General features: G+C 44.9%; 1 protein-coding gene across 11 annotated transcripts in view; it reads left to right on the top strand.

The window, feature by feature from the left end:
- The window catches only part of TIAM1 (TIAM Rac1 associated GEF 1), a 394,514-nt gene that overhangs the window by 359,182 nt on the left and 14,245 nt on the right, over nt 1-21,087 (top strand). For all 11 annotated transcript variants that reach the window (XM_086675833.1, XM_086675832.1, XM_086675835.1 and 8 more), the window contains 7 exons: nt 2,500-2,679; nt 3,652-3,720; nt 4,043-4,168; nt 9,075-9,183; nt 13,287-13,466; nt 13,566-13,684; nt 19,231-19,339. In XM_086675833.1, coding sequence (XP_086531959.1) covers nt 2,500-2,679; nt 3,652-3,720; nt 4,043-4,168; nt 9,075-9,183; nt 13,287-13,466; nt 13,566-13,684; nt 19,231-19,339 — 892 coding nt within the window. The remainder of the gene's footprint in view (nt 1-2,499; nt 2,680-3,651; nt 3,721-4,042; nt 4,169-9,074; nt 9,184-13,286; nt 13,467-13,565; nt 13,685-19,230; nt 19,340-21,087) is intronic.

Raw genomic sequence — 21,087 nt, 5'->3', positions numbered from 1 at the left:
TGTTGGGGAGAATGGCAACAGGTCAGTGTAGTGAGAACTGGGAGCACAAAGAGAAGTGTCTTCTGGACTCCTGTGCCTTTGCTATGTGTCAGAGTCCCCAGGTTGTAACTTTGGCCCCTCCTGAAAGTGTGAGGCGCCCTTGGTATACCATAGGAGGACACTGGATTTCACGTGGTAACCTGTCTAAATGATAAAAGTGCAGAAAGGTGCATTGCATCTCTGATGGGAACGAAGGGATGGATTTATTTATCATGAGGAGTAGCTTTGATGTTCATCTGCAGGGAAATGACAGGTAGCTGTGGTTAGTGCCGGGCCGGTTAGAAAAGCTTTGTGAAAGGAAAGGTGCCAGTTATACGTTTGTTGCGTTAGTTTCCTTTGCAGAACGCTAAATCTAAACGGTAAAAGTCAGGTGGGAAAAGCTGGAGAGCAGGGCAGTTACTTGTCAGACTTTCTCACCCACAGGATTTTAGTTTTGGTGAGGTTTTCTCCCCCAACCCTCCTGTCATGTCTATGTTATAATGCAGATGGTATAAATCATCACTGGATCATTTAAAAGATGTGTGAGCATTTTTGTTACAACGGGTCTTTTATTCCTGTGCCATTTTTAAGACAAAGCCATATTTAAACTGGATGTTTCAGGGTGACAAGTTAGTAAAACACTAACATAACTAAATAAAACTGTGTAGTTGGTTTCTACAGAAACAAGCTTTGATTAAATTCTTTTTTAACAGCCTTGTTGAGATATAATTCACATATCATACAGTTGAGCCCATTTTGGTGAGGTTTTTTTTTTTGTCAGTCACTGAAGGGAGGATTCTTCATGGGAATATACAATGTCTGGAACACTGAATCCATAGAGAACATTGAACAGTGCCCCTGACAGGTGACTAATACCTTCTGGCACATAAGACTAGGGTTAGCGCTAGCAGCGAATAAGCTGCGGTCACTGCAAGAGAATTGAAAGAATAATTTTGTGGATTTGGCTCTACTCTTGGCTTGTCATGCCATTGTTGTTAACGTATCCTTGTGAGGTTCTGATTTCCCTAGTCCTTGTCCTGCCTTTATTCCAGGCTCCCTTCCCTTGGGGATGTGCTAATGGAGAAAAGGCATATTAATGTTGGCTGCCCTCCTCTGCGTTTAAGAGATTGCCCCCATGGGGTCCCCTTGGTTTTAGCTCCTCTGCCCTGCACAAAAATGCCAGCATTGACTTTCAGCTCTGGGCAGCAACTGTTGTTTTGGGGAAGATGTTCTTCTCATGTTCTTCCTGGGTACGTGGGTGATAGAAGTCGTTCTTTATTTGCACACGTGTTGATTGGGAATAGTCTGTGCTGAGGGATGAATTAGAGAATGGAAGCCGGGGAGAGGAGGAGGAGGAGGAGTGGACAGCCTGCCTTCGAGGAGATATCTGGCAAACATTTGTAGGGTGGCACATTTGGACAAATATTAATAAACTAGATTTTGTGCTGCGAAGTAGCCTCTGGAGTCATTCCACCAGGGGCTTTAAAAAATATGCTGGCTCATCCCATCCTGGAGATCCTGATTGAATTGACCTGGAGGGTTAGCTGGGCATGTTCCCCAGGTGAGTCCCATATGCAGCCGAGGTGGCCAAGCACTGGGCCCAGGGATTTTCAGCAGCACTTCTATCACCCACGCTCTGGAGAACTGTCTTGCATAACTTGGAAAACTGGAACTTTAGAATCCTAGAACCCTCAACTTCTACCCGAATCATCCTGGACAGAGACTAGGTGGAGGCTGGACTCCCCCACGGAAGCCTTATTCAGGGCCCAACAGCCTTTATTCCCACAGAGGAGGTATCTTTCTGTTCGGAGAAGCTATAGAGACAGAAAAATTTTTTTTTTTTTCTTAAAATATATGAGTGTCTGTCATTATCTAGAAGGTTGCCTTAGGGCCAATCTTTAACAGAGCCAGAAAGAATCTTAGCTTATAAAATCATCTTCTGACGTTGCAAAGTATAGTTTACTTACCTGGGGGTGTGCTAATTAATTAGCCTTGTATTTTGAGTGGAATGCGTTTCATTTTTCTGTTTCTCTGTCCCCTTATTTTTATGCTTCTTGCAGAGTAGTTATGAACACAGGCTTTGATCCACACTGCCTGGCTCAAATCCCAGCTCTGCCACTTTGGAGCTGTGCAATCTCAGATGAGCTCCATAACCTCTCTGGGCCTCCTTTGTCTCAGCTGTTTTGTAGGAATGCTAATAGCCCTTACTCACCCTGCGGGAGGGTTAACTACATCAGACAAGTGCCTGGCATGTGGTGAGCACTCAGAATGTGTTAGCAATTATTGTTATGGTTGTTTTGAGCATCCGAGCTCTCATATGTGCAGAGCGGTGGGGGGCGGGGGGGCGGGGAGGGAGAGATGTAATTCATGTGTGGCAGTTCATTAACCAGGAAGGACATCTTGAGGCGGAACAGATGTCAGACAGGTCTCTCCAGCGAGGGGTAACTTCATCTGCCTTGCCTTTTAAACCGTGCTCCGCAGAGCACGGAACAGGTGGCCGCATTTTGCCGCAGTCTGCATGAGATGAACCTCTCTGACCCGAGCCCATCGCCTCAGGACTGCACGGGGCCTCAGCTGGCCACCATGAGGCAGCTCACCGACGCTGACAAGCTGCGCAAGGTCATCTGTGAGCTCCTGGAGACGGAGCGCACCTATGTGAAAGTATGTCCCCTTGTCCCGCCCTGCCTTCCAGCGGGGCCTGCCTTCCCTCACTTCCAAGGAGGGGCTCTGTGGGTTCATACCCCTGCTTGACTAACCACAAAGCCCGGTGGTGGTAATGAGACATATCTTGGTCCCCCTTGGAATCTGGCCTTTCTTCTGAACGTTCATTTCTCCTGCGTCTTAAGGAAGCTCATCAATTCTTAGAGCAATTCTTTGAGATTTGTAAGTGATCGACTGAGAAAGGAGATGATGGAGAATATTAAGTGAGCCTTCTGACCTTTCTGAATCTGTCATTGGGCTAAGACTAAAATTGAATTGAGTTTTTGAAAAATGTAAAGGTGTCATTTTCAGGATCTAATTTGAGTCTAGGCAGAAGGGCATCTGTTTTGTTTTTATTCTCACTTGTGTTCAGACATTTAGTTATATTCCTGTAGCTATGTAATTTATTCCTTCATCATTCATAATGTCTATCGAATATGTATAACTATAATAGGTGCATTTTACACACACTGCAAAACGTACATTGTAATACATGCCCATGACTGTAATAGTTATATATTCCTATAACTATATAATTTAGTTAGATGTCACAACACTGTGATCTGTTTTTAATTACCTATTTTAGTCTTTAACTCCGGGGTCAGCAAATTATGGCCCTCAGGCCAAATCCAGCCCTCTACCTGTTTTGACACATAAAGTTTTATCGGAACGTGGCCACACACACACACATTCACTTATGTGTTTGTGCTGCTGTCACAGGAAGCGGCTTTCCTGTTACAGCAGCACAGTTGTGACAGAGGCCACATGGCCTGCAGTCTAACATATTGCAGGAAATTTGGGCTCACTCCTGCTTTAAGGGAATTTAATGACCTAAAGAGCGTAATGTTAGCGTTTCGGACATAATCTGTTTTTTCTTCTTTAGATGCTTTACAGACTTTTAGATGTGCTAATGAAGTATCTTTCAACCCTTAGGACTTAAACTGTCTCATGGAGAGATACCTAAAACCTCTTCAAAAAGAAACTTTCCTCACCCAAGATGAGGTATGATGGAAAAACGACCTAACTTTGGGAGGGTCACATTGCAGTTGAACCTGGTGAAGAAGGAGCGAGGCACACAGGCAACACTGAAAGCAATTTGAATTTGCTTAATTGTAATAAATAGCTCAAATGATTGCCTGTTAAGCTCTTGGCTTGTGCTCAAAGGGTGAGGAGCTGCCCCCCCCTCACCTTTCCCCCCTTCCCCATGGTGGGCTCATTATCTTAATTGATAAGTATTGATAGAAGAGCTTTGAAATCGGAAGCAAATAAAGTTTCTGACCACTAATGTAATGTAGAGTGGATTAAATTTTTTTCCGTTTTCCAGCTGGACGTGCTCTTCGGAAACCTCACCGAAATGGTAGAGTTTCAGGTAGAATTTCTGAAAACCCTGGAGGATGGAGTAAGACTGGTCCCTGATTTGGAAAAGCTCGAGAAAGTCGATCAATTTAAGGTAAGTCTCATCTCCAAAGGTATGAGGCTGCCTCCTAATGTCATGGGTGGGCTATTCTGTAGGTCAGGTTGACTCTCCTGATAGCAGGGGGCCTGTGCTCTTTCTGGTCAGTTCTCGTGCTCATGGTGTTGAGTCTTCATTGGACCTCCAGTGGCGTCCATTCAGGAAGGGAGTCTAAGAGGGGACCTTTGTCTGGCTAAGGGGACACTAGTGCCATCAACATGTATCAAACCTGGTAGGTCTACCAGCTTCTGCTGTGGAAGATAGACCAAGCTTGACCTTTTGTTCTGTTTATGTGGGGCCCTTTAATACTTGTTATTAGCAAATTAGACCAGCACCCTTGGTTTCCCAGTAAACAAATTAATTTATCCTGTTCTGGAAAACTTTGCTTAATGGAAATGCTTATCATTATCCAGGAGGAACACGATCTTCCATCTTACAGTGTTCTTATAGCCTTAATGAGGATTTATGACGAGTACCGTAGTGAGGATACTTACAGCTTGTGTCCTCCTCCTTGGCCGGGTTTCCTTTATTGCAGATAATTTCCTATGCTACACCTGCAAATGACAGAGCTCGCTGCTTCATGCACAGTGTTGTTGGCTTACATGTCACCGTCATACGCTTTTAAAAAACAGATTTTAAAATTCGAGTATAATTGACATAGAATATGCTGCATATATTCAAATTGCACAGTTTGATGAATCTTGCCATATGTACATACCCATAACGATCAGCCCCGAATGTGTTTTTCCTGCTCTTTGGTGATTCCTGTCTCCCGCCCCTCACTGCCCGTCAGCCCCAGGCCACCGCGTGCACTTTGTGATACCATAGATTAGTTAGATTAACTTGCATTGTGCAGTTTTATATAAATGGCATCATGCAGCGTGTGCTCTTTTTACGTGGCGTCCTGTCCTTAGTTTAATCACGTTTCATCCTTGTGGCTGCGTATCTCAATCTGCCAATAGTCCAACCTTGCCATCGCTCAGTGGTGACCCCCGACACGGGTTAACAGGTATAGCAATCTCTGTTATCTTACCACCTTTTCTGGACACTTGGGTGGTTTCCAAGTTTGGGGCAGTTGCAAGTAAAGCTGCTGTGAACATTTGTGTACAAGTGTTAGTGTGGATGTCTGCTTTCTTTTCTTCTGGCTAAATACCCAGGAGTAGAGTGGCTGGATCACGTGGTTGAGCCAATGTACCTTGTCACCGGCGGTTCCCTCTTACCCTCACGAGGAGGTCATGGTCTCTGTTTATAATTGTAGCCATCCTAACGCATGTGTAGTGGCATCTGGCTGTGACTTTCATTTTAATTTCCCTTATGACATGACGGTGCACATGTTCTGATGTGCTCGTTTGCCTGTAACATATCCTCTTTGGTGACGGATCTATTCATACCATTCGCCCATTGATTTTTTTGGTTTTCTTACTATTGGATATTGAGTAGAAGTCCTTTACCAGAACCGGGATCTGTAAATGTTTTCTTGTCATACAGTGTCTTTCAAAGATCAGGAATTTTAAATTTTGACGAAGCCCAATTTTTCAAATCTTTTCTTTCTTGGGTCACACTTTTGGTGTCCTGGCTGTGGAATTTTGGCCTAAACCAGGGTCATAAACATTTTCTTCTGTTTTCTCCCAGAAACTTTGTAATTGGGGCATGTACCTTATGGTCTCGGATCTGTTTTGAATTAAATTTGTTAAGGTGCAATGTAGGAATCAAAGTCATCTTTTTTGCCTGTGAATGTGATTTTTCTGGTACTATGTGCTGAAATGACCATCCTTCTATTCTCTTTGCTTTGTCAATTTGGCCATTGTGTTGGACTCAGGTTCAGCTGTCTGTGTAGGGCCCCCATACGCTTCGACCTCTCGTAGAGCCTGCCAAGATATGGCTGAGTGATGTTAGTATACACATTTAGGGACTTGGCTGCCCTTTCTCCCTCGTGTTTTTTTGGGTCAGTGATCCTTTGCAATGCGAGCTATTCAGTATACATACACACGTTCATACACTTAGCATATGAATATAGTCTTTTCTTTTTAAGTTTATTTATTCTGAGAGAGACAGACACAGCGTGAGCCAGGGAGGGGCAGAGAGAGATGGAGAGAGAGAATTCCAACCAGGCTCTGCACTGATAGAGTGGCACTTGAACCCATGAAGCTGCGAGATCACGACCCACGCCAAAGCCAAGAGTCAGACAATCAGCCGACTGAGCCACCCAGGTGCCCCCAAATGTGTTTTTATATATAGTCATCTGTTTTTATTTGGATATGTCTTGAGACTGGTTGCAAGAAGAGTCTGGAAGAATTCCCGGATCTCCTTCACCCAGATTTCCCAAATGTGAACATTTGACCACGTTTGCTTTATTATTTCCCTCCCTTCCTATCTCTGATATGTATATGTGTATGTATCTGTGTGTCTGTGGAATATAATTTTTTTTTTCCTCGAACCATTGAAGAGTTTAGTTGCAGGCAGGATACCTCTTTAATCCTAATTACCGCATAAGGTACATTTGTGTGTGTGTTCAAATGCTGCTTGGATGAATTAATTTTCTCCCCTCTTCATCCTCAGGGTGGTTCTGCTGTCCATTCAAAATACAGTTTGGTTCATTTGTGTGTGTTTTTAATGATAACATGTATTTTCTAAATTAGTGCATTAATTAAGACAGTTCAAAGTCATGACAAGGGTCAGTGATTTGTTAATCAAAAAAGTTGTTTGATGAGGATCTAAAAAAATAAATGGTTACAGACATTCCTTAAAACACTTGGTTTAAAAAAAATTTTTTTAGCATTTATTTTTGAGACAGACAGAGTGCGAGTGGGGGAGGGGCAGAGAGCAAGAGGGAGACACAGAATCTGAAACAGGCTCCAGGCTCTGAGCTGTCAGCACAGAGCCTGACACGGGGCTCCAACTCATGAACCATGAGATCATGACCTGAGCTGAAGGGGGACATTTAACTGACTGAGCCACCAAGGCGCCCCTAAAACACTTGGTTTTAATCTAAAGCATACAACACTCATTAAATTCACTTACCAGTCTCTTGCTGGGACGCCGGTTCTTTGAGTGTAGGTTCAGTGAATCAATTGAGGAGAGGTAGGTGAACAGAACTGTAGTATGAACATGGCTGCATTATGAGCAGGGTTCTTCTAGGAGGGACTGCTGCATGGATTCTTTGAGTAAGCTGTCTCTGAACGGTTACAGTTCTAAATTCCACTCGAGCGGGACTCTTCCCTGACTGTGGCTTTACTGGTTTATTGCATAACCTGAAGGTCTCCATTCTGCCAGGAAGGCAAGACAATTGATGCATATTGAATATTCATGGCCCAAGAGCTCCTCTCCAGCACCTCTCAGTTGGCTTCTGGATTGTCTTGCCTTTGCTCCCACACCTATCCCTGTCGGTTTTACCCTTGGTGCTCTGTCTAAATTCTGATTGTACATTTGGCCAGAAACATAAAAGCTTGTTCCAATATTCAGACTGCGTAAAACTCTAGTTCTAAGGCAGTATCAGAAAGAAATAACAACTAGTTCTGAGGTCAAACAAGTCTTGATAAAATGTGCCCTTGGAAATTTGCTACATCCAACATCCAGTGAGTGGCTCTATGATGTCCTACGGAAGGGCAACTTGGGGTAAATATAGTCTTTGTGTATAAACCCCTCATACTTGGGCACACTTTGTGCCCTGAGATCATTTTTTTAAGGCCAGAAGAATAAATGAATGCCTTAATGTTTTATCTGTGGGTGCCTGTATGGTAAATGCTAAGTAAGTCATAAGTTAGACCTAACTAATGGCTTGATACAGTTAACGTGAGGGGTTATGTTTAGAGCTTTCTCTTTCACATCTTTTCTTTTTAGTTACTGAGTGTATCTCCAAGGATAACTGTCCCTGCTGGACCCCTCTCAGCCAGGGTGGTGAGGTTGGAAGGGGTGGGGCTTGGAAAGGAGGAAAAGTAGAAAGCATAGGAAACAAGTGTAGGTCTCCAATTACCTATTCTGGGTAATTGAAAAGAAACTTTTTGTTCTTAGTAGACCATCTACCAGAATTCTGTGCATTGCTCATTAGGTAAATTGCACATTGAAATCCAAAACTTTTTTTTTTTTCTTGGAACGTCACTTTTATTTATTTTTTTTAATTAAAAAAGTATTTATTTTTTAGAGAGACAGAGCATGAGCGGGGGGTGCGCAGAGAGAGAGGGAGACACAGAATCCAAAGCAGGCACTGAGCTGTCCACACAGAGCCCATTTCAGGGCTTGATCTCATGAACTGTGAGATCATGACCTGAGCCGAAGTTGGGCGCCCGACCGACTGAGCCACCCAGGCGCCCTGCAAACTAAATTCTAATAGGGAAGTTCATCACCCATCTTTGAGCCTTTTGAGGCAGAGGGTGTGGGCTGGGAGAGGATATCTAATTCCCATAGCCAAGCATGTTTCTTACATTCTTATCTGCTCCCTGCTAGACAAGGGAGTAATATTGGAGAGGGTGGAATTAGTGACCAGGAAAATGTGTCTTCTATTTTTGGGGTGTATGTATTTCTTGCCTCTATTTGGTTTGTCGCTTCCCCCTCCCAGGATGAGCTAATGAGAGATTTCAGGAGATTTCTGCCTTTTCCAAAATGCCATCTATATTTTCTCGTTAACATTCAGACATCCCAGGTAGGTCATTTAAAGGCCCAGGGCTGGAGAAGCAGTGACATCTCCACTGTAATTAGCAAGAAGGCCAACTCCACAAACATGTAAGCCCTCGACCTTTCCAATAGTCAGTTTCAGGCCGTCGGGGAGCAAAGAAAGGCTGTGACAGGTGTGAATGGTGCTGATGTGTGGGGAGGGTCAGACAGATGTGGGCTCCCTCTGTGTCCTGCTGATATTTCTAGATGAGGATGAACATGAACTAACTGCGGTTTTTCTCGTTGAATCCAGAAAGTGCTGTTCTCCCTGGGGGGATCCTTCCTGTATTACGCTGACCGCTTCAAGCTCTACAGTGCCTTCTGCGCCAGCCACACGAAGGTCCCCAAGGTCCTGGTGAAAGGTAGGCCGGTGAGGACTGGGCGGTAGGTGGGCATGTCTGTTGTAGATTCACATTTGTGTGGCTGACTGTGGTTGGGGGTTTGGGACAGAAATCCACGAGTCATTGATGTGCCAGATAGATGTTACACAAATAAAGGTACTAAGAAGTGAAATGCATTGCTGTCTTTTTTTTTAAGTTTGTTTTTATTTATTTTGAGAGAAAGATAGGGAGCAACCAGGGGCGGGGCAGAGAGAGAGGGAGACAAAATCCCAAGCAGGCTCTGCTGTCAGCACAGGGCCCCACGCAGGGCTCGAACTCACAAACCGTGAGATCATGACCTGAGCCAAAATCATGAGTCAGGTGCTTAACTGACTGAGCCACCCAGGTGCCCCTGTCTTTTTTTTTTTTTTTTTTTTAAGTAAAGTCTGTGCCCAACATGGGACTCTAACTCACAACCCTCGAGATGCCGAGTCACACACTCTACTGACTGGGCCAGCCAGGTGCCCCTACTATCTTGGACTAACGGTCTTACCAGTCTTCTCATAACGAAAGCTTTGACTCATCTATTTGGGGCCAGAATTGAGGGGTCATCTTGCAATTATGCAAAAACAGAGGAGCTTTAGAAATCCCTGCTTTACTCCTAATGTTCATTCATTTCCTTATAACCTCGCACACTTACTGGGCCTTTTGGTGGAATGCCTCTTTCTCTCACCTATGTTTTTCTCCCTAGGTGTGTGATAATAGCCACCACCAGCACTGCTAAAGCTGAGAGTCTCCAGAAAGCTGTTTTGCTTCCCTAGTTCAGCATGTGATGTTAGTGATAGGTGATTTAAAAAAAAAAAAAAAAAGATATTTCCCTGGGAAACAGTATAATCGGTAGAAAGTCCGATTGCAAAGGATCTCTGGAAATCAGCCTGCTCGTTCTTAACACTTCCCTGTGGCTGTCATGTGCACAGCTGCGGATCCAGTCCCTGAATACGTAAATAATTTATCCATGTTATGCTTTCCTGCCAGAGAGAATGAGCTTGACTTAATTTAAAACCTATTATAGGAAATATTAGTACAGTGCAGGTCTCCGGTTGACAGAAGAGCATGCCCCAGATAATGACATACTTACTGGTAGAGCTAGTTGATTGCCACGGCACCCATCCCAACATGAAATTCAAAGGACATTTTCAACATGAAATTTAAAGGAAGCCTGGGTGGCTCAGTCCGTTAAGCGTCCGACTTCAGCTCAGGTCATGATCTCAGAGCTTGTGAGTTTGAGCCCCGTGTCGGGCTGTGTGCTGACAGCTCAGAACCTGGAGCCTGCTTCCGATTCTGTGTCTCCCTGCCTCTCTGCTACTCTCCCGCTCACACTGTCTCTCTCTCTCTCAAAAATAAATAAACATTAAAGAAAACTTTTTTAGAGGGAGCCTGGGAATTTCCTTGTCACGTTGTCTGGCCCAGCTTTTCGCATATGCTGCTTTCACGTGTCCTGTATTGGGCATAGAGTTCTGCATACAGGCTTCTTTTTCAACTTTAACCGACTGCTGATTGTTAGGAGATCATTAACATAACAATTTTAGAGAACTTTGTTCTCCTGTAAAATTATATACACATTACAGGCTTTAGAGCAATTTGTGTTACTTTTAATCACTCAATTAGATTAAATTGTGCCCCTGGAGACTTTTTCTTAATCCAATAACATTGTTTTTTGCACCTGAAAAATATTATTGTCTTTCAAAATGATCGCTGGAAACATTAGGTATGACCTACATTTTTCTAATGGCCAAAGTTTCCTAGAGGGTAGGGTGAAGAGAACTCTTGGAGAACAAAAGTCTGTGACTCTTTTCTTTTGTTTTAATGTTTATTTTTGAGAGGAAGGGAGCGCAAGTGGGGGAGGGGCAGAGAGAGAGGATCCAAAGTGAGTTCTGTGCTGAGAGGCAAGAGCCTTATGCGGGGCTTGACCTCATGAACTGTGTGATCATGACCTGAGCCGAAGTCAGATGCTTAACCGACTGAGCCACCCAGGTGTCCCAAAAGTCTCACTCTTAATAGGCTCACGGCTAGGTTGGATGAAAGTGAGACTCCCTTAACTCACCAAGAGCTGAGTTTTGTTCTGCCATGAAATATGGTTGATGGATTAAATGCCAGTGGCCATTGTTTTGGGCTTTTGGATTTTGAGGGGATTCCTACGCCCCTTCTAGATGTGGGCAGTAGACACTTGGGATGTCGCACAGTAGCCACAGCCTCCTGGGCATCGGAGGGGCTGGGCCTTGCTTTCCTGACACACAGGCCACTCCTTCCCAGTGTCCTTTCTTTTCCCAGATTTGCTCTTTGGCAGGAGGAGAAACAGTGGCCCCAAACCCCATGCAGTCTAATTCCTCTTCACAGGGCTTAAAAGGGATGAAAAGATTGTGGTCTTTATGAGGCCACCTTCACATGGTTGCTGTTTTTCTTTGAATAAAGATAGAATAATCAGTTTACAATCCATGATGCCCTTTTACAACATCTTCTGGTCTCCGCTTGCGCTGCTAATCCCTGGAGACGGAGATACATTTTTATCAGAAGCTTTTGAAAAAGGGTATGCCCACCGTTACGTCACTTTGATATATCGTACCTTTTTTCCCCCGTTTTGTGCCCTCATTCCCTTCTCCCTCCCCCCAGTTTCTCTGCACCTAGATGGCATTAATTAGCCTTGTCTTCCTAATTAGGCTTGTCTTCCCAACTACCCACTGGTGGGTACCTTGTTGCTCGTCTGGGTTCCCTCAACTCCCCAGGGCTGCTTTTCAGCCCTGCTGGGACATAGATAGAAACCAGGCTGATGAAGAAAGTGCTGCCTGGGTTCTTTGAGGTCAGATGCATGTTTCCCTCTGAATGGACCCTGCGGTCCTGGGCTCTGGGAGGGAGGCGCTGCCCTCTAGATGCTAATAGCTGGTAGCAGCGTATTAACATAGAACAGATCTTAAAAGGCATTGGCTGTGGGAGACCCAGCCCTGCCCCACTTCCCAGAGCTACAGAGCACCACTGCTTCTCATTTTTTCGTTTTTTTCATATCTTTTCTCAAAAAAAAAAAAAAAAAGGATTCTAACTGGCAATGAAATGCTTTAAAGATTAAGAAAACCAGGGTAAGGAGTGTTTCAACATGTAGGCTTTCTGAGTATTCAGATACGGCGAAGCGAACAGACCTTTGTAAAGGTAGTTTGTTACCCACAGTTCCCCAAAGAAGGGGGCGAGACATGCCACACAGGGCCACACTGGGAAGCACCAGGGCCAGTCAGGAAGCAGCAGCCAGGGGGGAACGTGGGCAACTTTATTGTGGTTGTTGCACGAAGGATGGAGCGAGGCAGGGTAAGCAGGCTTAGGGTGGGGGGGTTTCAGTGGGTTCTGAGGTAGAGGGGCAGTCCTGATTTGTCTGGTACCTGGCCCTGAGGGGATTAGGGCAGGGGATTAGCGGCCCAGAGTGTCAGGGCCCACTAGAAGAGATGGGGGTAGGGGACTCCACATTGGTTGGTTTGCATACGAAAGGTGTGCTCCCCGGTGGGTGAGTCCTTTGCTTCATGTAGGAATGGCTAGCCCCTGGGAGGGGCAGTTCTGGGGTCTGTAAGGCCCCCAGATGTCAAAATATCAGAATAAAAAGACATTCTTGGGGCGTCTGGGTGGCTCAGTCAGTTAAGCATCAGACTCTTGGTTCCGTCCAGCTCAGGTCATGATCTCACAGTTTGTGAGTTCGAGGACTGCGTCGGACGCTGCACTAGCAGCATGGATTCTCTCTCTCCCCTCTCTCTGTTCCTGCCCTGCTCGTTCTCTGTCTCTCAAAATAAATAAACTCCAAAAAAAATTAAAAAAAAAAAAAAAAAAAAGACGTTCTTAGTACAAGGAGGATGAACAGCAGCCCCTGAAAGCCCAGGTGTAGGATTTACAAACCCTGTTATCCCTTTACTCAGACTCCATTATTGCCCCCAAACAAAGAAGCCTGACAGGCTCTTCCAGTTGTCTCCCTGGGGCCCCCGCCTTCCTTCCTCCTGCAACACACTCTCCACTCAGTCCTGTGGAAAGGCGCCTTGGAAAAAGTGAGGGAAATGGTGGGGAGGGGGTCATTTGGAGGTTGCATCCTGACAGCCTGTGTTAATCTCTTCCAGCCAAGACGGACACGGCTTTCAAGGCGTTCTTAGATGCCCAGAACCCGAAACAGCAGCACTCGGCCACTCTCGAGTCTTACCTCATCAAGCCCATCCAGAGGATCCTCAAGTACCCGCTTCTGCTGAAGGAGCTCTTTGCCCTGACGGATGCCGAGAGCGAGGAGCACTACCATCTGGACGGTGAGGCCCCGGCCCCGAGGTCTGCCCCCCGCCCCCCCTGCCCGTGTCTCCGTGACCGTCTCTAAACATCCTTTGCCTTTCACGGCCGTTTTCTTCCAGTGGCCATCAAGACTATGAACAAGGTTGCAAGTCATATCAATGAAATGCAGAAAATTCATGAAGAATTTGGGGCTGTGTTTGACCAGCTCATTGCTGAACAGACCGGTGAGAAAAAAGAGGTAAGGGGGCCGGCCTCTCAGAACACCTGGCAGTAAAGCTGGGTTGGTTCCATTGTTTTCTGAAGGTGTTATTTGTAAGTGAAAGAGTTACGAAGGTATTGTTTTTGTTGGTGGAACTTTTACCCTTTATCCAAGGCTATAAGTGAACTTTCTTCCTCAGCTGAATTAGTTCTTAATATCGGAACCGCGTCTCTGAGTCTCATTCCTTCCCCCTCGGGACCTCTGGTTTTATTCTGTTATGTGTGAGCCTGAACCCCCATGACCATGGCTTGGGCTGCTTCCGTAAGCACCGTAAAAGGCCAAAGCTGCATCCCTCGAGATTAGAATAATGCTCAGCCTGTCGTAGGGGCTCAGTCAATATTTGCTAAATGAATGAAAATTTCAAATGACTCTAAATCTGTTTTTTTTAAAGTCTACCTAAAAACCTACTTAGAAGAAAGAGTGACAGGGCCAGATACACCTGAGAAAAACGGAGAGCAAATTATAAATAATGCCTGAGTCATTGACAAGAGCTTATGTGAATAAAAATTCTGATAATACTGAGATGAATCCGAGGGATAGGATATGTAATAACGTTCATCACTGCCTCTGTGCATTCGGCTGGAATATTCTCGGGTTTGCTTTCTGCCTTTAAAAGAAAAGAAAGGAGAAAAGCTGGGAGGGAACCAGGAAGAAAATCACTCCTACTGGGATGACAAAGAGGTTAAAAGACAAGGGGGCGGGGAAACTTGGTTGTTTAGTCTAAGCAGAGAGAAAACAGCCTTATCCTCAAGGTACACAGGATTACTGTCTGGGTTCATTTTGATGTCTTCAGGGAAACAAAACAAGTTTTCAGACTGCTAAAGGCTGATTTTCAGACAGAGGTAAAATCATGGGCCCTCCTCTAGATGTAAAAGCAAAGACATATTAAGACATTTATGTTACTCAGATGATAGGAGGGAACCAGGCAGACGTCACCACGGTTTCTTGGAAAAGCTGGACTAGCACAGGTGTGGATAAGACATGAAGAAATAGTGTGATCGTTTGCAAATGGAGACACACTGGCTTCTCCACAGTGGGAGGAAGTCAAGTCAGCACCCGACTGGACAACCATTGCCTACACCTTCAAGAGAGTTGCAGAGGAGCTCAAAGGCAGCATGGAGGGCTGCAGTCTGACGGCTCGGGAGGGTGTGTTAGAGGATCCACAGTGTTCCACTGCAACACCATTTATTTTTTTCTACCGGTGTGACAAGCAGAGCATGAGAATGTTCGCAGTCTACCTGGCAGATGTTGTAATCAATCAAGAGTTTAGAAAAGGTGGGCACGGCTACTCTGGACTGAGTTCTCATTTTCTTATAAAACCTTTGTAAGAAGAAAGCCGTGGGATGCTTGTGAGAGGGCAAAATATGGGAAAAGACAAGGAGAAAAATCTCTTCGATCTCAAAGCACTTACCACTCTTAATGTTTGGGTGTTTGCTTTGATTTAGAAAATTATATCTCTGTATATGCTTGAATAATTATACTTTGAAAATAATTTTATGCCTTGTTTATTTAATATTGAACAAAAAACTTCCATGTTGTTTTAAATTATTCAAAACAATCATTTAAATTATTGTGTAATATTTCATTGTGTGGGTGAACAATGGTTTACTTAATTTCCTGTCATTAGACAGATCTCTTGGTTTCATTGACTACTACAAATAATACTGACAGCATTTTTTAAAGTATTTATTATTTATTTTTATTATATATATATTTATTATTTATTATTGTTATTATTTTTAAGCAATCTCTATACCCAATGTGAAGCTCAAACTCACGACCCCAAGATCAGGCTTCTGCAGCCAGGCACCCCAATACTGCAAACATTTTTTTTATCACAACACTTTCTCCCCTGTGTTTTAGTTTATTTTAATTTTGACAGAAGTGAATTTTATTGGGCCTGGGAAATGAACATTTTCATTATATTGTTCATGATGCATCAAGCTAGCTTCTGGATTTTAATGACCTTGGGGGCAAAGACCTTGTTATGCTAAAGACTAGAAAGTGATATGGATAGTGGATTGCAAAGCATTTAGGGAAAAAAAAAAAGACGAATATGATTCAAAAGTCAAGGACCGTGAAAGGGAACATGGCTTTGGTGAAACTGCCCGTCCTCTACAATGAAATTCTGACAATCAAGTAAGAAATCTTTCTAGCGAGGAACAAAGAGACAAAGTGCGGTACAAAATAGCCTCCCGTGGGCTGAGATTTTGTGAAAAGAAATGTGCAAAAGATAAAGGGAGACATTTAACTGAGAACCAGTATTAAAGAGAAGGAAAATCCTATCTCAGTATTAGGACGTCCAAAGCCCAGAAAGATCAAGGCTTGGAAAAGATGCCAAAGAAAGCAACAGAAGATTGTGTTTTAACCCTGTAAGAAGAATAAGAAAGAAGTAGGCGCCCAAAGTGGAGCAGAGGTTTAGTAGCCAACGATCCTTGATTAGGCAAGGAGAAGGCCTCAAGTTCCATGCAATCTCTCTTTGAGGATGGTCTTCAAACTGAAAAGGATGGAGTGGTCTCAATTTCACAAACACAAGACCTGAGGGAAATGTGGGTCCTGGGGAAATAGTGCACAGATCAGTTATCACACTCCTTGCCACATACATTGGAGCAATTATGGAAACTTTGGTTATGTCCTGATTCCCACAGAGCTGATTCCTGATCATTGTAGTTCCTTTTTAATGGCAATATCCAGTAAAAACCTAGAATGGATTTATGAACAGTTTGTCAACAGTTATGAATAGGAACATTTATCAGTATCTGTTGGGAAAGGTGGGTCACTATCGAAATGGTAACATTCCAGGGACACGTTACCGTAGCTCATCTTGTCATCAGCCACTTTCCTCAGGCGATCCCTGAAGGCAGATATGTGCACAAAGAACAAAGCTGTTCAAGAAAATACTGTATGATGAAGCTGGGAGGCCTTCAACCTCACCATGTTAAACCCTGCAGAGTTGAGCTGGACCACGTAGAGCATCCCTTTTGCTTAGGTAGGATGAAGAAAAGACCAAAGAGGGCATGTCCCCTTTGGGCCCAAAAGACGTGGCCGAGTAGAACAGGCCAGACTTCTAAGCAGAGCTTAGTCTTGAGGTTTGGGCAGAAAATTGAGAAGGTGACAAATAGAAGGCCAAGAGAGATACTGTTGGCCAGGATGGGCAGCGCTGACACCCTTATTCCGTGGGCCATGTGGAAACTTGAAAACAGAGCATAACCACATGGACTGGGACTGCATCAGTCCCTTTTCACTATGTGACAAATAACATCTCAGTGAATACCACCACACTCGGGTATGTGGGCCAGCGGAACTCTGGCCTTTCTTGGTGAGCTCTAGAACGTAAATGACTCTACTTGTCATCCTTTCGGGATCTGGGCTTAAGAAGCAGTGGCTGTCTTGGGCATATCGTTTCCATGGAAGGTGGAAGCCCAGGAGGGCTGGTGGAAACTTACTGTGGCAAGTCCGAGGCCCAAGGCACATGGCCACGTGCAGAGTCATCAGGGATTTGCCTGGTGTAGTGGGAGGTGCTAGAAAGTCACATGGCAGAGGGTGCCGATACAGAATTATGTCGGAGAAGGAAGTAGAGTTTGGAGAATGATCTGCCCCAGTGACCCTCAATCATGTTTAAAGACATATCCCCTAAGGCGGTGGCCCAGAATGGTACCTGGGAATTTGACTTCTGTGTATAAACAGTCCTCTTTTGTGCGGATGCTTGGGGCATGGGTAGTAGAGACTATAGTTACCTTAGTTGAGACTGTTCTGGGAGGTGGTTGACTAGTTATTTCATATGTACAAACAAACTAAGATTGATTAATTTTTTTTATCCTTGGCTATACTACTTACTAATAATACAGGTCAGTAATTATTATTATTGATCCCCCAGTCACTATAGTGGTAACCACACCACGGAATTTTGGTTTAGTTTGTGTTTTTAATTCTTTTTTAACGTTTATTCGTTGTTTTGAGAGACAGAGCACAAGTGGGGGAGGGGCAGAGAGAGAGGGAGACACAGAATCCGAAGCAGGCTCCAGGCTCTGAGCTGTCAGCACAGAGCCCGACATGGGGCTCGAACTCACAGACCGCGAGATCATGACCTGTGCCGAAGTCTTAAGCCAGTGCTTAACCGACTGAGCCTCTCAGGTGCCCCGACACCACTGGATTTTGTACTGCTGGAGCCGCATCCCCAGCACCAGCATCTGACTTGGTGACTCAGGATGAGCAACGCCAAATGGCACTGTGGTCAGCAGAGGGCTGCCGGGTTGCTGCTGCTATTTCCAGAAACCCTGTCAGATTATAAGCAGCAAAATGACCCATCTGTCTTTGAGAAGCTCAACATCAAGTTTTGGAGTATCTGAAATGCTGCCTTGAGCTTGATCTCTGGATGCGGAACCTATTGGCAGTGTTTGGTATTTATCAGTGGGTGGACCACGGACTCTGGTTGTTTGTAAAGCCTTGTCCCCTAATGTGCCTGCACAGAGAGCAGGTCAAGAGACCAGATGCTTCTCCTCCCTGTGAATAGGCTGCTGAGTGGGCAGGAGGTTGAGGTGTGGATGGGCTTGCAAATGGGCCCTGGACTCCGGTGACAAAGGCAGAGGTGGCTGTTGGGAAGTGTCAGCACTGGACTGCCGCAGCATCATGTCTGGATGGCTCTACGACCCAAAGACGCATCTGGACCAGGCTTGTGCTCAGTCTCCCCCAGCTGTGTGACCACACCCCATGATCTCTGCGGATCCCTGAGCTCATGCTGCACATACTGAAAGAACACTCTTCAGACTCCTCAGTTGGCTTCTCTCTTCCTCCTCTAAAGTGAAATCAAACCTTTAGAATGAGCTGGAAGAAGAAAAAATCATTGGTTCCACTGCTTTCCAGAAAAACCTTGGCTCCAAGGGGATTTAAAGCCATAGGTGGAAATGCCTAGTTTTCTGGGGGGGAATGTCTGTGATCGATGGCCATTTGTCTCTTCTTGGGGAACTGTCTCTATTTGAACACAGAGCTTGGCCAGTTTTATAGATCAATTTTGACAGGCTCCAGGCTCCAGGCTACTGTGTGTGAATTTTGAGGCCCCAATTTCTACCTTTTGCCACTCTAGTCTTGAAATTCTTGTAGATAAATGTGGGGTAAAGAAAACAAAGTGACCAGGGGTACCTGGGTGGCTCAGTCCGTTAAGTGTTCAGCTTCTGCTCAGTTCATGATCTCATGGCTCTTGAGTTCTGGCCCTGCGTCAGACTCTGTGCTGGCAGTTGGGAGTCTGGAGCCTGCTTCAGATTCCGTCTCCATCTCTCTGCCCCTCTCCACTCGTGCACAGTCTCTGTCTCTTTCTCTCTCTCTCTCTCTTTCAAATAAAAATCAACATTAAAAAATTTAAAAAGTATGGGAAATCTATTTAAAAGAAAAAGAAAAAAAAAAAGTGACCAGATGTTGTTAAAGGCCATGTTTTTGTGAAATAAGATTGACATCAGCCTGCCAGATTTGAAAACCTAAAAATCTGAATATTGTAACAACCACCTGCAAGTTTTTTCTGTGCTTCTCAGGTTGCGGATCTGAGCATGGGGGACCTGCTTTTGCACACCACCGTGATTTGGCCAAACCCGCCAGCCTCCCTGGGAAAGTGGAAAAAGGAGCCAGAACTGGCAGCCTTTGGTACGTATCAGAACAGGGCTGGTGAGGGTGGGCACAGGGAGGGAGGCTGGGCTTATTTCCCAAAACAAGAACATGTCTTTCCCAAGACCCAATTTATTAAAATGAAGTTCATTCCAGTTATCTGAACCGGTCTTCCTGCCTTGAGCACCAACATGTCACAAACAGTGAATGAAACCTTCCAGTTAAGTATGGCCAGTGTGAGCACCAGCTACGTGGGAGGGAGGGAATGGCCGTGCCAAGCCTGCCCCGTGTACGAACACGCAGGCAGAGAAAGAGTTTGTTGTCGTCCCTGCTCTGAATATCTTTTCTTTTTATTTTTTATTAAAAAAACCCTTTTTTAATGTTTATTTTTGAGAAAGGGGCGGGGAGGGAGAGGGAGAGCAGGAGTGGGGAGGGGCAGAGAGAGAAGAAGACACAGGACTGGAAGCAGGCTCCAGGCTCTGGGCCGTCAGCACAGAGCTCCACACAGGGCTCGAACTCATGAATTGTGAGATCATGACCTGAGCCGAAGTCGGATGCTTAACCAACTGAGCCACCCAACCCCCCTCTGCATAGCTTTTCAAAATAACAGGTTAACAATACACCAGGGAAAAGCCGATGGGCAAAAATGAAAACACCGTCTTTTTCTGCGACCTCAAATCTGACATCTTTTATCCTTGCTGACTCTGCTGTTGTGTGTGGTGCTGGGATTCAGGACTCTGATTCTCAGCTCACCTGTGGTGGGTGCCTTGCTCAGTTGTGGGGTGCTTCTCAATCACAGTAGGGCGAATACTAGCAAAAGTAGAGATGCTTGTGCGTGATTTCTTTTTTTCAATAAACTGGTTCAGATGGATGCAGTTGCTGTAATCAGGACTCTTCACGCGGTCGTATTGTGAAATGCTCTTTGAGAGAGAAAACTGTGTTTTGGCACACCGGGAATTGTGGGTAATTTAGGAAATACGGCTTGTTGTTGCAGTTTGAATGCTTGGACGGCCTGCAGTGCCGTTCTGGGTGCAAAACGACCAACAGTGTGTGCTTCTGTTTTATGTTGTGTCTTCTCCTAGCCTCTACAGAAGACTCATGGGTGGGAACCTAAAATAAAGGAAATCTAGCATTTCCATTTTCTTACCTTGCCTTCAAGAGGTTGTTGCTTAAGGCTTCTTTAACCAGAACACTTCTTTTTTTCCTCCCCCCACGATGTGAACAGAGTCTCCCCAGGTGGAACATCCTAGTGATATTAAAATCGGAGTGTTGAACATAAAGACTGTTGAACTTCTCACTTAGATCACTCAGCCTTCACGGAAAAACGTAGTGACCTTTGTAACATTTTCAAAAAGCCACTAGAGTAGTGATGCCATTTCATTAAGCATAACAAAGGTGGGCAGGCGCCTGGGTGGCTCAGTTCGTTGAGCCTCCCACTCTTGACTTCGGCTCAGGTCATGAGCTTGTGGTTTGTGGGTTCGGGCTCTGTGCTCATAGCTTGGAGCCTGCTTGGGATTCTCTCTCTCTCTGTTTGCCCCTCTCCCTTCTCGTGCGCTCTCTCAAAATAAATAAATAAACATTAAAAAAATAAAAGGTGGGTAGAAGTGTGCAAGAAAAATATGTGACTACATGCATCATACAAGAAAGTATTGGGATATTATAACAACGTTGGTAGCTTTTGATGGGGGCGGGGTGCTTTTGGCAGGGGTAAGGAGAGTGTTTTCTTTCCCTACCCCACCCCACCCCCCACCCCCCACTTACCAGTTGTGTTTCTTATGTTGCAATTT

This window comes from Puma concolor, chromosome C2 (genome assembly GCF_028749965.1).
Source record: "Puma concolor isolate L17-30 chromosome C2, mPumCon1.1.hap2, whole genome shotgun sequence".
NCBI classification, from domain to species: Eukaryota; Metazoa; Chordata; class Mammalia; order Carnivora; family Felidae; genus Puma; species Puma concolor.
This window is presented reverse-complemented; position numbering and strand designations above follow the sequence as displayed.